The sequence below is a fragment of the Salmo trutta genome, chromosome 36 (genome assembly GCF_901001165.1).
Source record: "Salmo trutta chromosome 36, fSalTru1.1, whole genome shotgun sequence".
NCBI lineage: Eukaryota > Metazoa > Chordata > Actinopteri > Salmoniformes > Salmonidae > Salmo > Salmo trutta.
Genome location: NC_042992.1, coordinates 8,795,015 through 8,810,183, shown reverse-complemented (window position 1 = coordinate 8,810,183; position 15,169 = coordinate 8,795,015). Strand labels below are relative to the sequence as shown.

The following is a 15,169-nucleotide window of genomic DNA, read 5'->3' as shown; positions in this document are numbered from 1 at the left end:
TTTTGCTATGAGACTTGAAATTGAGCTCAGGTGCATCCTGTTTCCAATGATCATCCTTGAGATGTTTCTACAACTTGGAGTCCATCTGAAGTAAATTCAATTGATTGGACATGATTTGGAAAGCCACACACCTGTCCATATAAGGTCCCACAGTTGACAGTGCGTGTCAGAGCAAAAACCAAGCCATGAGGTCGAAGGAACTGTCCGTAGAGCTCTGAGACAGGATTGTGTCGAGGCACAGATCTGGGGAAGGGTACCAACAAATGTCTTCATTATTAAAGGTCCCCAAGAACACAGGGGCCTCCATCATTCTTAAATGAAAGAAGTTTGGAACCACCAAGACTCTTCCTAGAGCTGGCTGCCCAGCCAAACTGAGCAAATCGGGGAGAAGGGCCTTGGACAGAGGTGACCAAGAACCGGATGGTCACTCTGACAGAGCTCCAGAGTTCCTCTGTGGAGATGGGAGAACCTTCCAGAAGGACAACCATCTCTGCAGCACTCCAATAAGGCCTTTATGGTAGAGTGGCCAGACGGAAGCCACTCCTCATTAAAAGGCATGACAGCCCGCTTGGAGTTTTCCCCAAAAGGCACCTGAAGGACTCTGACAATGAGAAACAAGATTCTCTGGTCTGATGAAACCAAGATTGAACTCTTTGGCCTGAATGCCAAGCGTCACATCTGCAGGAAACATGGCACCATTTCTACAGTGAAGCATGGTGGTGGCAGCATCATGCTGTGGGGATGTTTTTCAGAAACAGGGACTGGGAGACCAGTCAGGATCGAGGGAAAGACGAACAGAGAAAGTACAGAAAGATCCTTGATGAAAACCTGCTCCAGAGCGCTCAGGACCTCAGACTGGGGCGAAGGGTCACCTTCCAACAGAACATCGACCCAGCCAGAGCCCGAACTTGAACCCGATCAAACATCTCTGGAGAGACCTGAAAATAGCTGTGCAGCGACGCTCCCCATCCAATCTGACAGAGTTTGAGAGGATCTGCAGAGAAGAATGGGGAAAAACTCCCTAAATACAGGTGTGCCAAGCTTGTAGCGTCATATCCAATAAGACTCAAGGGTGTAATCGCTGCCAAAAGGTGCTTCAACAAAGTACAGAGTAAATGGTCTAAATACTTATGTAAATGTGATAGTGTTTTATTTTTTTTAATGCGCAAAAATGTATAAAAAACAATTTTTACTTTGGCATTGTGATGTCGATGGGGTATTGTGTGTAGATTGATGGGGGGGGGGGGGGGGGGGACTATTTTAACCATTTTAGAATAAGGCTATAACGTAAAAAGGAATGAAGGGGTCTGAATACCTTCTGAAGGCACTGTATAATCAGAGGTGCTGTACAGCATCATTTATATACTCCAGTTGAGTTTTGTACGGATATGAAATTACTATAGATTATGTATTGACGTGTTTGAGCAGATTAAATTGATATGGCCGATTTGACAGGACACCTTAATGTGGTGTCGTCACGCTCTCTCATGCCCGCGCCACACACACACACACACATTTCAGTTTCCATGATCTTTAATAAAAGGCACATGTACAGCCATAGTGAGATGAGTCAGTGAGTCTATTGGCATAGAGACGAAAAGCATTAAAACACAGAAATACAAGACCTAGATAGGCCTGGAGGAGTCAGATCTATAGAAATACTCAACCTAAATAGGTCAGGAGGAGAGACAGAGCTATCACAGTAGATTCTACTTTTTAGTAACATCGTCATCTCAGCATCATTCAAGTAACTCTAACACTCTAAACATGTCACCATAGTAACGCAGACACCCCCCCCCCCCACCCCACACACACATTTCCAGTTCCCAGAGTCAAAAGGTCCATCCAGGATTCTCCCCATTTAAAACCAGAGTCCTGAGCTAGATACAATCAGATCATGAGTTACCCGGCGATAGAAGACACCAACATAGCGGATGTTTTGGCGGTGGAACTTAGTTTGAGCCATCAAAAAAAAATTAAAATAAAATTAAAATCACTGAGCAGCTGCTCTTGTGATCATTGTCCGGAAACCACACCTGCCTCGCTCGCTGCAGAAGTTCACAACGAGAACGTGTAGGCTATATAGAAATATTTATGCTCAAATTGAAAAAAATCATTTAACTAAAAGGACGATTTCTTTCATCTCTAAATCGAGGTGTAAATTACATCTCACATTCCAGTGTTGAACTTGTAAACAAGGATGCATGGGATTTCTGTTAATGTGACGTCGTGCAGCCAATGGGAATGTCCGGCTTTACTTGTGGATTTGACTGCCAAAACAACCACTCTGCAGATGTTGGTTAAATCGGATCTGATAGAATCGAGCCCTTAGTCCTGTGAAACAGGGCTGACCCTGTGGACCGTTCAGGTTCTCTTTTCCGGCTTCCTGAGGGGAACCACCCTACTACAGGGGCACCTGCCCAAGATAATGCCCTAGGCTTTAGCTTAGAGTACTAACACGGTCTTGTGGCACGCAGACAAACCGGATTCAAACCCAGTCTGTCACACTAGCTGGGGTTCCCTTTCAGGTCCGGTTCTGGGTTCTGGGTTCTCCGGTTCTAGCACGGCCCAACCAGAGCGGAAGTCCACACACACACACATACATACACAGATGTTTGTTTCTGAACAGGCCTAAGAGGTCTGTCGATTGTGTGTGTGTGTGTGTGTGGCCATGCAAGTATCTGTTTATAGGGATGTGATCACTAGGGCCCTAAATGTATCTGTCTCAACACACAAACGCACGCGAGCAACGCCGTGCACACACACACACGCAAGCGCACAGCCACACTAATACCAAACTAAAAAAAAGGCTAAGTTCAAAGGAATTTAAATATTCAGGGTTAAAAAGAAATAAAAAAAAGGTATAAGTTAACTTTTGAGGTTAAATATATAAATCACAACTCATTTTTGAAGGACTAACTAAAAGGAGCATGCAAAACACTGCCATCTTGGCTCTGCTTTGGGTTGGTCTCAGAACAAAATGGATGGCTCTCCTAATCAAACAGACTAGGAGCAGGTCAGTGTATATATACAGGTAACCCACCCTTCCATTCTATAGGACAGACTAGCTGACTGGTCAACAGACTGGTCACATTCACATCTTTGGAACACATACGCACACACATTTACTCAGAGTATCGTACCACACACACACGTATGGTTCATCCTGCTTTGGTGGGTATGAGCTACCTTTGGCTCTGGGGTCAAAGGTCAGACAGACTCAACAGGTACACCATCCTGTCTCCATAGCGACAACCCCCTCTCCCCTAACACCCTTATAGTAACAACTTCCTCAGTCCATACAGATGAATTCCCCTAGCAACACCATCCGGTCTCCATAGTGACAACCCCCTCTCCCCTAACACCCCCATAGTAACAACTTCCTCAGTCCATACAGATGAATTCCCCTAGCAACACCATCCGGTCTCCATAGTGACAACCCCCTCTCCCCTAACACCCTTATAGTAACAACTTCCTCAGTCCATACAGATGAATTCCCCTAGCAACACCATCCGGTCTCCAAAGCAACACTAAAAGCAGCACCTGAAATGGTGGGGTTCCCTAACTCTCTCAATATGTGGTCCAGTGGGCTGTGTGTGTGTGTGTGTGTGTGTGTGTGTGTGTGTGTGTGTGTGTGTGTGTGTGTGTGTAAAGAGGTATCAGTGGTGTCTCACTTTAATCTCAAACTTCTCTCTCCCTCAAGTCCTCTACACGTCTCTCTCGGTCCTCCTCCTCCTCCTCCTCTTCTGTCTACTTCTGGATCTGGAAGATGAAGAGTCGTAGGTTGATGTTCTTAGCGGCCAGTAGTTTGTTACACTCCACAGAGTCGGTGATGGGCAGGGGGACGTAGTCTGTCTCGTTGGTGTCGTTGCTGAACGCATGATGGTGAATCACAGGCTTGATCCTCACGTCATCGTACGGACCTTTCAACAGCAGGAAGGAACACTCTATAGCCGAGTTCACCTAGAAGGAGGAGGATGAACGTTAGAGAGAGCGAGTGAGCGAGAGCGACCGTGTGTGTGTGTGTGTGTGTGTGTGTACCTTGCTCTTGAGGATGAGTTGGAAGGAGAGGGTGCGTTTGCAGGAGAGGTTAGGGTTGCGTTCTGAGTCGTTGACTCTGGCCTTCAGTACCCAGGTCTGGTTCAACACGGTGAAACGAGGACTTTCATAGTACAGACGGGTTATGAAGTCATCTGTCCGGTACGGCCTGAACTGGACCTCTGGACAGGGGAGAGAGAGGGGGAGGACATTTGAAAGATGCATGTTTTCTGTGTGTGTGTGAGACTGGTCCTTTGAGCCAGATTTAAATTATTGTCCTGGAAGTCAGATTGTGTGTGAATGACAGTGTGTACTGCGGATAGGGTTGTTACGGTGACCGTATTACCGCCACACCGGCGGTCACGAGTCATGAAGGCAGTCAAATTCCACGTGACCGTTTAGTCACGGTAACTAGTCTTCTACAAGCTCTGATGCTGCTGCGGGTCACTAGTAACCTACCAAACTCACTAACTGTCTGGTACTCAGCACTCTATTGGCCCTCTAATCACTCTGACATCAATGCAAATCTGATCGAAAATCTAATCAAACACTTCATGAGAGCCCATGAGCTCATGTTGCACAACATTTCTATAGGCTGTGCAATTGCATGAGAAAACAGAGTGATGGCCTCTATTAAAAAGAGGAGGATCCCATCAGCTTACTATATTTATTTCTCAACTTTCCTAATATTAAGCACATTGCTTCTCTGTACAACAGGAGCATAGCCTACCTGACCGGCATGAAAATGAACCACGGGAAAAGCTTCCTCCACTCACTGTTTAAGTGCATAGATGACATGTATTTTTTCACGCTGCCCCAGTCTCCAGACAGGTGCATGATAATGGTCCGTTTTAAATCATAACAAATGTCACACATATATTATTTAGTAAAAGACAAGATTCAATCAAGAATAGTGTGATGGGTGACAACATTAGCCTATCACTTGTGAATGATGCCCAGCGTAAGAAACTGCCTTTTTTTTGCACATTTTTCAAATCATAGTGCCACACCTCATGTAGCCTAGCCCATAGGCCTATATGTTTTGATAAGGTTTGTATCACAACTAAAGTGACCAAATAACTTCTTAAAATTAAGCACATTAATCCACTTTACAAGGGGTTTAGAGCCTAACTGGCATACATAAGCAGCACGCGAGTTTCTCAGGGAGAAATAGCACAATGCAGCACTCCGGGCCGAGGGTACAACGGGACTGGCCGCAAAAGGGGATGCCGCCGTGAAATTCAAGGCATTATCAAGTGCTTGTCAAATTGTGAATGAGAGACTGATGAAGTGTGTACAGCCTGCACAACAAAAAGAAAAGCAGAGCTCGTGCCTTTCAAGCAACTTTTTTCATTAGTCACGTCATGCAGCCTTACAATGTATTAATAAATCTAAACATATAGCCCAACGTTTATAGAACAACTAAAGTTACATTAATAACTCTAAATTAAGCATATAGGAGGACCTCTCTCTTTGTTAACCGCTCAACACAGAATAGCCGCATGTGCGCACTTCCTCAAATCGTAAGGAGAAAATATTTCTATTTTCTTCAGCTTTTTTTCAAAATGTAATTCTTCATAAAATAATGCCACAGAATTCTAAGCAAATCTTGTCTGCTAAATGAACTAGTGTAGCCCACAGCCATTTGGCATAGCCAGATCAGGACAACTTAGAGTATCCTATTCTGTTCTTCTGAAATATACTACATGTTTCTTTAGACCTGTCTAAAATAAATAATGGATGTATTGTGAAGGTGTAGATTATATTACATGGATGTATTGTGAAGGTGTAGGTAGACTATATTACATGGATTTATTGTGAAGGTGTAGGTAGACTATATTACATGGATTTATTGTGAAGGTGTAGACAGACTATATTACATGGATGTATTGTGAAGGTGTAGACTATATTACATGGATGTATTGTGAAGGTGTAGACTATATTACATGGATTTATTGTGAAGGTGTAGGCTATATTACATGGATTTATTGTGAAGGTGTAGGCTATATTACATGGATGTATTGTGAAGATGTAGGCTATATTACATGGATTTATTGTGAAGGTGTAGGCTATATTACATGGATTTATTGTGAAGGTGTAGACAGACTATATTACATGGATTTATTGTGGAGGTGTAGGTAGACTATATTACATGGATTTATTGTGGAGGTGTAGACTATATTACATGGATTTATTGTGAAGGTGTAGGTAGACTATATTACATGGATTTATTGTGAAGGTGTAGACTATATTACATGGATTTATTGTGAAGGTAGACTATATTACATGGATTTATTGTGAAGGTGTAGGTAGACTATATTACATGGATTTATTGTGAAGGTGTAGACAGACTATATTACATGGATTTATTGTGAAGGTGTAGACAGACTATATTACATGGATTTATTGTGAAGGTGTAGACTATATTACATGGATTTATTGTGAAGGTGTAGACAGACTATATTACATGGATTTATTGTGAAGGTGTAGACTATATTACATGGATTTATTGTGAAGGTGTAGACTATATTACATGGATTTATTGTGAAGGTGTAGACAGACTATATTACATGGATTTATTGTGAAGGTGTAGACTATATTACATGGATTTATTGTGAAGGTGTAGGTAGACTATATTACATGGATTTATTGTGATGGTGTAGACTATATTACATGGATTTATTGTGATGGTGTAGACTATTACATGGATTTATTGTGAAGGTGTAGGCTATATTACATGGATTTATTGTGAAGGTGTAGACTATATTACATGGATTTATTGTGATGGTGTAGACTATATTACATGGATTTATTGTGATGGTGTAGACAGACTATATTACATGGATTTATTGTGAAGGTGTAGACAGACTATATTACATGGATTTATTGTGAAGGTGTAGGTAGACTATATTACATGGATTTATTGTGAAGGTGTAGACTATATTACATGGATTTATTGTGAAGGTGTAGGTAGACTATATTACATGGATTTATTGTGAAGGTGTAGACTATATTACATGGATTTATTGTGATGGTGTAGGTAGACTATATTACATGGATTTATTGTGAAGGTGTAGATTATATTACATGGATTTATTGTGAAGGTGTAGGCTATATTACATGGATTTATTGTGAAGGTGTAGGTAGACTATATTACATGGATTTATTGTGATGGTGTAGACAGACTATATTACATGGATTTATTGTGATGGTGTAGACTATATTACATGGATTTATTGTGAAGGTGTAGGTAGACTATATTACATGGGTTTATTAGACTTTTTAAAATGTAGATGTTTTAAAGGTCTGCATCGGTGTGTAGAAGCTAGATGCTAAATGTGTTGATGTTAATTAAACGGTCATTTACCGTGAGACTGACAGTTATTTGCTTGACAATCACTGGCTGATGAAATTTCGTGACCGCAACAGACCTAACTGTGGAAGTCAGGTACTGCGTGTGTGTGTGTGTGTATATACTGTGGAAGTCAGGTACTGCGTGTGTGTACTGTGGAAGTCAGGTACTGCGTGTGTATGAGTGTGTACTGTGGAAGTCAGGTATTGTGTGTGTATGAGTGTGTACTGTGGAAGTCAGGTACTGTGTGTGTGTGTGTATGAGTGTGTACTGTGGAAGTCAGGTATTGTGTGTGTGTGTGTGTATGAGTGTGTACTGTGGAAATCAGGTATTGTGTGTGTGTGTGTGTGTGTATGAGTGTGTACTGTGGAAGTCAGGTATTGTGTGTGTGTGTGTGTGTGTGTACTGTGGAAGTCAGGTACTGTGTGTGTGTGTGTGTGTGTACTGTGGAAGTCAGGTACTGTGTGTGTGTGTGTGTGTGTGTACTGTGGAAGTCAGGTACTGTGTGTGTGTGTGTGTGTGTACTGTGGAAGTCAGGTACTGTGTGTGTGTGTGTGTGTGTGTACTGTGGAAGTCAGGTACTGTGTGTGTGTGTGTGTGTGTGTACTGTGGAAGTCAGGTACTGTGTGTGTGTGTGTGTGTGTGTACTGTGGAAGTCAGGTACTGTGTGTGTGTGTGTGTGTACTGTGGAAGTCAGGTACTGTGTGTGTGTGTGTGTATGAGTACTGTGGAAGTCAGGTACTGTGTGTGTGTGTGTGTGTGTATGAGTACTGTGGAAGTCAGTGTGTGTGTGTGTATGAGTACTGTGGAAGTCAGGTACTGTGTGTGTGTGTGTGTGTGTATGAGTACTGTGGAAGTCAGTGTGTGTGTGTGTGTGTGTGTATGAGTACTGTGGAAGTCAGTGTGTGTGTGTGTATGAGTATATACTGTGGAAGTCAGGTACTGCGTGTGTGTATGAGTGTGTACTGTGGAAGTCAGGTACTGTGTGTGTGTGTGTGTGTGTGTGTGTGTGTGTGTGTGTGTGTGTGTATATATATGAGTGTGTACTGTGGAAGTCAGGTACTGTGTGTGTGTATGTGTATGAGTACTGTGGAAGTCAGGTACTGTGTGTGTGTATGAGTGTGTACTGTGGAAGTCAGGTACTGTGTGTGTGTGTGTGTGTGTGTGTGTGTGTGTGTATATATGAGTGTGTACTGTGGAAGTCAGGTACTGTGTGTGTGTGTGTGTGTGTGTGTGTGTGTGTGTGTGTGTGTGTATATATGAGTGTGTACTGTGGAAGTCAGGTACTGTGTGTGTGTATGAGTACATACTGTGGAAGTCAGGTACTGTGTGTGTATGAGTACTGTGGAAGTCAGGTACTGTGGAAGTCAGGTACTGCGTGTATCACAGCCTCCTTTATAGCCACTGTTAACAGGCCTCCTGAGCCATATACAGTGTTCCTTACTGAGCTCCCTGAACCTTGTAGTCAGGGCAGATAATATTCAAGTTTTTTGGTGACACAGACCCACTCCAAAAAGGTTTTCGGAGCCATCATGGACTCAGTGGGTTGTGTCTAACATGTGCCCAGACCTACGCATTGCCACAGTCATACCCTGGGTCTAGTTTTGTCCCGTGGATTAAACATTCTGGATCTAAATGTTTTTCCTCATAATCCTGGAAGATTAGAAAATACGGGAGGCCAGACCAAGGCTCGGCATCGGTCCTGGTGCTTCTAGAGCTTAACACCACCTGACACCATCGATCACCACATTCTTTTGGAGAGATTGGAAACCCTAAATTGGTCTGCACAGACAAGTTTTTACTTGGTTTAGAGTTTATTTGTCAGAACGATATCATTTTGTCTCTGTGGATGGTTTGTCCTCTGACAAATCAATTGTAAGTTCCGTTTTAGGACCACTATTGTTTTCACTATATATTCTACCTCCTGGTGATGTCATTCGGAGAGACAATATCAACTTCCACTGCTATGCGGATGACACACAGATGAAACATGGTGAAGCTCCAAAATTGCCTACCCTGGAAGCCTGTGTTTCAGACATAAGGAAGTGGAATGGCGGCAAATGTCTTACTTTTAAACTCTGACAAAAACAGAGATGCTAGTTCCCGGTCCCAAGAGAGATCTGCTGTTGGATCTGACAAGTAATCTGGATGGATGTACAGTCGTCTCAAATAAAGGACCTCGGCATTACTCCGGACCCTGATCTCTTTTGACAAACATATCAAGAATATTTCAAGGATAGCTCCCCTCATCTTCATAACATTGCAAAAACATTAAACTATCTGTAAAAAAAATAATAATTATGTAGAAAAGCGAATCCATGCTTTTGTCACTTCTAGATTGGACTACTGCGATGCTCTACTTTCCAGCTTCCCGGATAAAGCATTAAATAAACTTCAGTTAGCTGCTAGAATCTTGACTAGAACCCAAAACATTTTATATTACTCCAATGCTAGTCTCTCTACACTGGCTTCCTGTTAAGGCTAGGTCTGTTAAAAAATAAAAAATAAAAAAAATAAAAATTGGTTTTACTGCTAACCTACAAAGCATTACACGGACTTGCTCCTACCCATCTTTCCGATTTGGTCCTGCCGTACATACCTACACGTACGCTACGGTCACAAGATGCAGGCCTCCTAATTGTCCCTAGAATTTCTAAGCAAACAGCTGGAGGCAGGGCTCTCCTATAGAGCTCCATTTTTATGGAATGGTCTGCCTACCATGTGAGAGACCTTTAAGTCTTTACTGAAGACTCATCTCTTCAGTAGGTCCTATGATTGAGTGTAGTCTGGCCCAGGGGTGCGAAGGTGAACGGCAAGGCACTTGAGCGACGAACCGCCCTTGCTGTCTCTGCCTGGCCAGTTCCCCTCTCTCCACTGGGATTTTCTGCCTCTGACCCTATTACAGGGGCTGAGTCACTGGCTTACTGCTGCTCTCTCATGCCGTACCATAAAAGGGCTGCGTCACATCATGCAAGGCTCTTCTCGCTATACTCAACATGTGTGTTGAGTCACTGACATGATCTTCCTGTCCGGTCTTGCGCCCCGTCGGACTCATGCGGTGGAGGAGATCTTCATGGGTTATACTCAGCCTTGCCTCAGGGTAGTAAGATGGTGGTCTGTTGATATCCCTCTAGTCGTGTGGTGGCTGTGCTTTGGCAAAGTGGGTGGGGTTATATCCTGTCTGGTTGGCCATGTGGGGTTATCGTCAGACCACCATCTTATTGTCCGGGGTTATCGTCAGTCCACCATCTTACTGTCCGGGGTTATCGTCAGTCCACCATCTTATTGTCCGGGGTTATCGTCAGTCCACCATCTTACTGTCCGGGTTTATCGTCAGACCACCATCTTACTGTCCGGGGTTATCGTCAGTCCACCATCTTATTGTCCGGGGTTATCGTCAGACCACCATCTTACTGTCCGGGGTTATCGTCAGTCCACCATCTTATTGTCCGGGGTTATCGTCAGTCCACCCCCGTCCGTCCATCTTAGCCTCCAGTATCTATGCTGTAATAGTTTATGTGCCGGGGGGCTAGGGTCAGTCTGTAATAGCTGGTGAAATGCTGGTATCCTGTATGATCTTAAGTATGCTCCCTCTAATTCTCCCATCTTTCTCTCGGAGGAGGACCTGAGCCCTAGGACCATACCTCAGGACTACCTGGCCTGATGACTTGTGGTTGTCACCAGTCCACCTGGTCGTGCTGTTGCTTCAGTTTTAACTGTTTTGCCTGCAGCTATGGAACCCGTGACCTGTTCACCAGATGTGCAACGTTTTCTAGGACCTGCTGTTCAGTTGTCATCTATAAACATTTTATCATCTTGAAGAATGATCTGGCCTTAATGGCCATGTACTGTTATAATCTCCACCCGGTACAGCCAGAAGAGGTCTGTCCACCCCTCAGAGCCTGGTTCCTCTCTAGGTTTCTTCCTAGGGTTTGGCCTTTCTAGGGAGTTTTTCCTAGCCACCGTGCTTCTACACCTGCATTGCTTGCTGTTTGTGGTTTTAGGCTGGGTTTCTGTACAGCACTTTGAGATATCTGCTGATGTAAAATGGGCTTTATAAATAAATGTAATTTGATTTGACAGTGTGAAAGTAAGGTACTGTGTGAGACAGTGTGTACCTAGCCTACCTGTGAAGCCTATCTTCTCATAACAGAGCAGGGAGAATATAGAGTTGTAAAGGGTTAGTTCTCTGCTGTGGCTCTGGTCCATCTCCCCCAGGATGCCCATCAGCTCTGTGCCAGTCTTGGTGGGATGGCAGCACTCCTCCTCGTGGGCCGGTAGCTCGTGGAACGGTCCCTTCCATGGGCAGCCAATCCGCTTATACTTACACTGCGTCACCCTGGCAACACATCAGGAAGTGGGAGTTTAGGGCCAATCATGGTAGTGCATCGATTAAAGCCATCACCCTACAGATCTGCTAACACGGAGGGGTCAGGGCCAAGGGGGAGGGGTAAGAAGTGACTTGGGACCAGCTGTATAATTTCAGCTGGTTCTGTCATTTGCAGGTGTTGTCTGATCGGGTGTGTTATTGCTGAGCGATTAACTAAAATATCGGTTATTTCTCTTTTTAACAAGTAATTGACCGACGTCTGTTGAATTATTTTAATTACATTTTGTTCATTTTTTTTCCTGTGAGCTCAATGCACATATTGCACAGTTTCTCTAGAGATAAAATCAGATCCAGCCTGAACTGTGAGATGTAGTAGGAAGTTGTAGTTTCTAACAGGCCAATATTATACATAGCTTAACGAATAAAACGTGGTAATTAACTACAATGACCATAATCCATTGAGCACCTATTTCTCCGGTCTGTTTTTATTTTTTATTTTTTTTTACACCTGCTACAGAATAGACAGAAGACTGAGCAATCGTCAGTTGATAGAGAGCAACTGTTGCTTCACCAGGTATCTCTACCTGAAAATACATGATCTAAATGATTGATAGTTGGTGGTATTCAGCAGTCATAAAAGTATGCCTTATTTACTCTGAATAACTACTAAAATAGTGATTTTGTCAGACAGCATAGGCAGCAGCTTGTAATGTGAATAAATTATGGTTACTAAGTGATAAACAGTAATGGACAGTCACTACCATCATAGGACTTTCATTCACTGTTTTATTATGTCGTTACATCATTCAACCCACATAATGCATTTAATGTTTAAAAAAAATTATAGAACCAAAACGACCTCAAAACACTAATCGCTCAGCACTAGTGTGTGTGTGTGTGTGTGTGTGTGTGTGTGTGTGTGTGTGTGTGGGGGGGGGGGGGGGGGGGTGTGTGTACCAATGAGGTGTGTACCTGTCTTGGCACTCCTCTTTCTGGTGCCTCTCTAGGCTGGAGCGAGGGAACTGTTTGAGACAGAAGGGACAGTCTGTGGGCAGCTCACTCACTGCCTTCTCTACAGCCAGGTTCCTACAACACAGAGACTTGGTGATCTCACACCTGGGGGGGAGAGGGAGAGAGACAGAGAGAGAGGGAGAGGGAGAGAGAGAGAGCACACTCAATCAACCAATTATATACTGAACAAAAATATAAAAACGCACCATGCAACAATTTAAAAGATTTTACATATATCACTTACTCACTCAGTCAATTCAAGTGCGTTTGTAAACTGTGTGTGCGTGCGTGTACAGACCTGCAGTTAGGACAAGTGGCCTGTTCCTCTTTCAGACGAGAGTCAGCCAGCAGGTGGATGAAACAGCCAGCACACATCAGGTGACCGTTGGTGCACTGTAGAGCAGAGCAGGAAGGGTTATTGTAGGCGTAAACTGGGTAAGAGAGGAGAGCAGTTCACTCTGTGTAAGGGGACATCTTGGGGCTTTCCTATTTCCTAGGGGATCAGCCTGGGATAACCAATGTGCAGAACAGACATCTGCAGGTGTTCATGTCTTGTTGGCAAATCTGAATAGAAAAAAAAAAAAAGGCTGAGGTGCCATTTTGGATACCTACATCCTGAGGATTTATAGATAATCTCTTTCGCAGCGCTAAACACTGGCTACCGATATTATTTATAGGTCATAATTTCTCTGCCCAGCGCTGAGCACTGGCTAACCCTTCTGAACACGTTAACTACTGAGCTAGCGGCTAGCCTGCATCCCTGGGCCCAACATCCTCTCTTCACCCATCTAGCTAACGTTACAGCCCACGACAGGTGCTGATCAGTAGGCTTACAGATTTTCCTCAACCCCTACTTCATGCCTGATATTCCTAGCCTTTGAAGCTAAATAAACATGTTAGTTGTGTCTATTTAGTACGAAGTTAGCTAGCTGGCTAATATTGACAAGTGGGCCAGAGTTGGTAGGCCAGGACAGGTGTGTTTAACAGCATTTACCTGATAAACGGAGGCTTTGGGCAGGTCTAAACACACCGTGCAGCACAGCACTGAATACAGCCTCTCTTCCAGCTTTCCCGACTCTCCCTCCGGCAGTCTCATCCGCTTCTTGGGCGGCGGCTCGTCCGGGTCCGACTCGGGCCCGAGTCCCTCTCCTCTTCGGAAGCCCACCTCCTCTTGCATTGATGGCCCACCGACCACTGTCTCCAGGGCTGCCCCCACCGCCCCAACCCCGAGGCCGCCTGAGGAGCCTGGAGCAGCCGCGACGCCCACCTCACCACGCTCTTCCATCGAGGACATGGTGGGTGGTGGTGGTAGTGGTGGTGATGGTGTTTGTCAGGCGTAATCTAGCGACCTGTAGCCAAAATGTGAGCTAGCTGGTAGATGTAGCTACACAGGCTAGGCGAGGGAAAGCCAGGACAGCTAACGGTCAGAGCTGGAATACACGTTAGCTAGCTAGCTAGTTTTTTATTAAGCAATGTTGCGCAATACGTTTTGAATTGAACAAACGAACGTTCGCCTAACGTTATAGAAATTAACAACAAACAAAAAAAAAATAGTTATTTGACGGTCGTTTTGGTATAAATGTAGCGCTGTTGACTGGCAGTTTAACGAATATATTCAGCTAGCTACATGCTATAGCTAACAAGCTCACAAAACAGTCCAGTCCTCGCCCTTGTCTAGCTAGAACAAAACAACCCGTCACAGATGTTTTTTGTGTTGTCAAGTCGCAGTTATTTGCCGTGACAGCGCATGAGCGGCCGTTCATAACGGCCCGGTTCGGCAGCTCGGTAAACGTTATTTCCCCGGTGTCAGCTCGCTATCCACTGGAACTCTTGGACGTGTCAGTTTTAGAAAAATGTGAGATGTTCAGACAGTTCGCTAGGATTTGCCTAGTTTAAACTACGCAGACATCTTTGTTTTTCTCCTGTCCGGACCGTCCCCTCCTCCTCTCCCCGACTTCACTACACCCTAGCTCGGCTGCACCTTCCAATCCTAACCGGTGTTACTCGGCTATGGTCACAAAAACAGCAAATCCCGAGTTTCGTTGCTTGATAAACTGTCAATATTTTTTGCCAGCTGCTGTTATGGCCTCCCTTGACAGTCCCTGCGCTGCGTCGCAGATTGACTAACAGTGGAATGGTTTTTTAGTTGTTTTTTTTTAATAGCAGATGACTTGGGGGGTATTTAAACAGTTATGTGGGTGCGCATGCGCGGTTGCTGTCTGCAGGGTGCGTGTGGGGGACCGGGTAGAATTTAGGACTTGAAAGGTGATCAAAACCCGATATGCGACAAAATGGAGCACGTCACCTCACCTGAAGGGCATCACCTGCCTAGACACAGCCAGACTTAACCTGACAGATCATGTTACCTGAAACCCTGGTTGCCCCTGCACAATTGATAGCCAACAAAATGTAACAACAATAGGCCTATCTATCCTTCA

The 15,169-nt window shown here is 44.2% G+C and overlaps 1 protein-coding gene across 2 annotated transcripts; it reads right to left on the bottom strand.

The window, feature by feature from the left end:
* Nucleotides 1–1,515: 1,515 nt before the first annotated feature.
* LOC115175340 (cysteine and histidine-rich protein 1) lies at nt 1,516–14,909 on the bottom strand. Of its 2 annotated transcripts, none has more exons than XM_029734549.1 (6): nt 13,726–14,909; nt 13,030–13,124; nt 12,693–12,836; nt 11,509–11,729; nt 4,042–4,220; nt 1,516–3,963 (listed from the first exon to the last, which is right to left on the bottom strand). In XM_029734549.1, the coding sequence occupies exons 1-6, from the start codon at nt 14,023–14,025 to the stop codon at nt 3,751–3,753; spliced, it is 1,152 nt and encodes a 383-aa protein (XP_029590409.1). In that variant the 5' UTR covers nt 14,026–14,909; the 3' UTR covers nt 1,516–3,750. The 2 variants fall into 2 exon arrangements, with proteins under 2 accessions (XP_029590409.1, XP_029590410.1); XM_029734550.1 differs by having other exon boundaries at nt 11,518–11,729; nt 13,726–14,906.
* Between the last annotated feature and the right edge of the window lie 260 nt (nt 14,910–15,169).

Coding starts and splice junctions, on each gene's coding strand:
- LOC115175340 (XM_029734549.1), bottom strand. CDS start 14,025: ATGTCCTCGATGGAAGAGCGTGGTGAGGTGGGCGTCGCGGCTGCTCCA. Junction 13,125..13,725: donor CCAAAGCCTCCGTTTATCAG/GTAAATGCTGTT, acceptor TCTGCTCTACAG/TGCACCAACGGTCACCTGAT. Junction 4,221..11,508: donor AGGCTTCACAGGTAGGCTAG/GTACACACTGTC, acceptor TCCCCTGTCCAG/AGGTCCAGTTCAGGCCGTAC.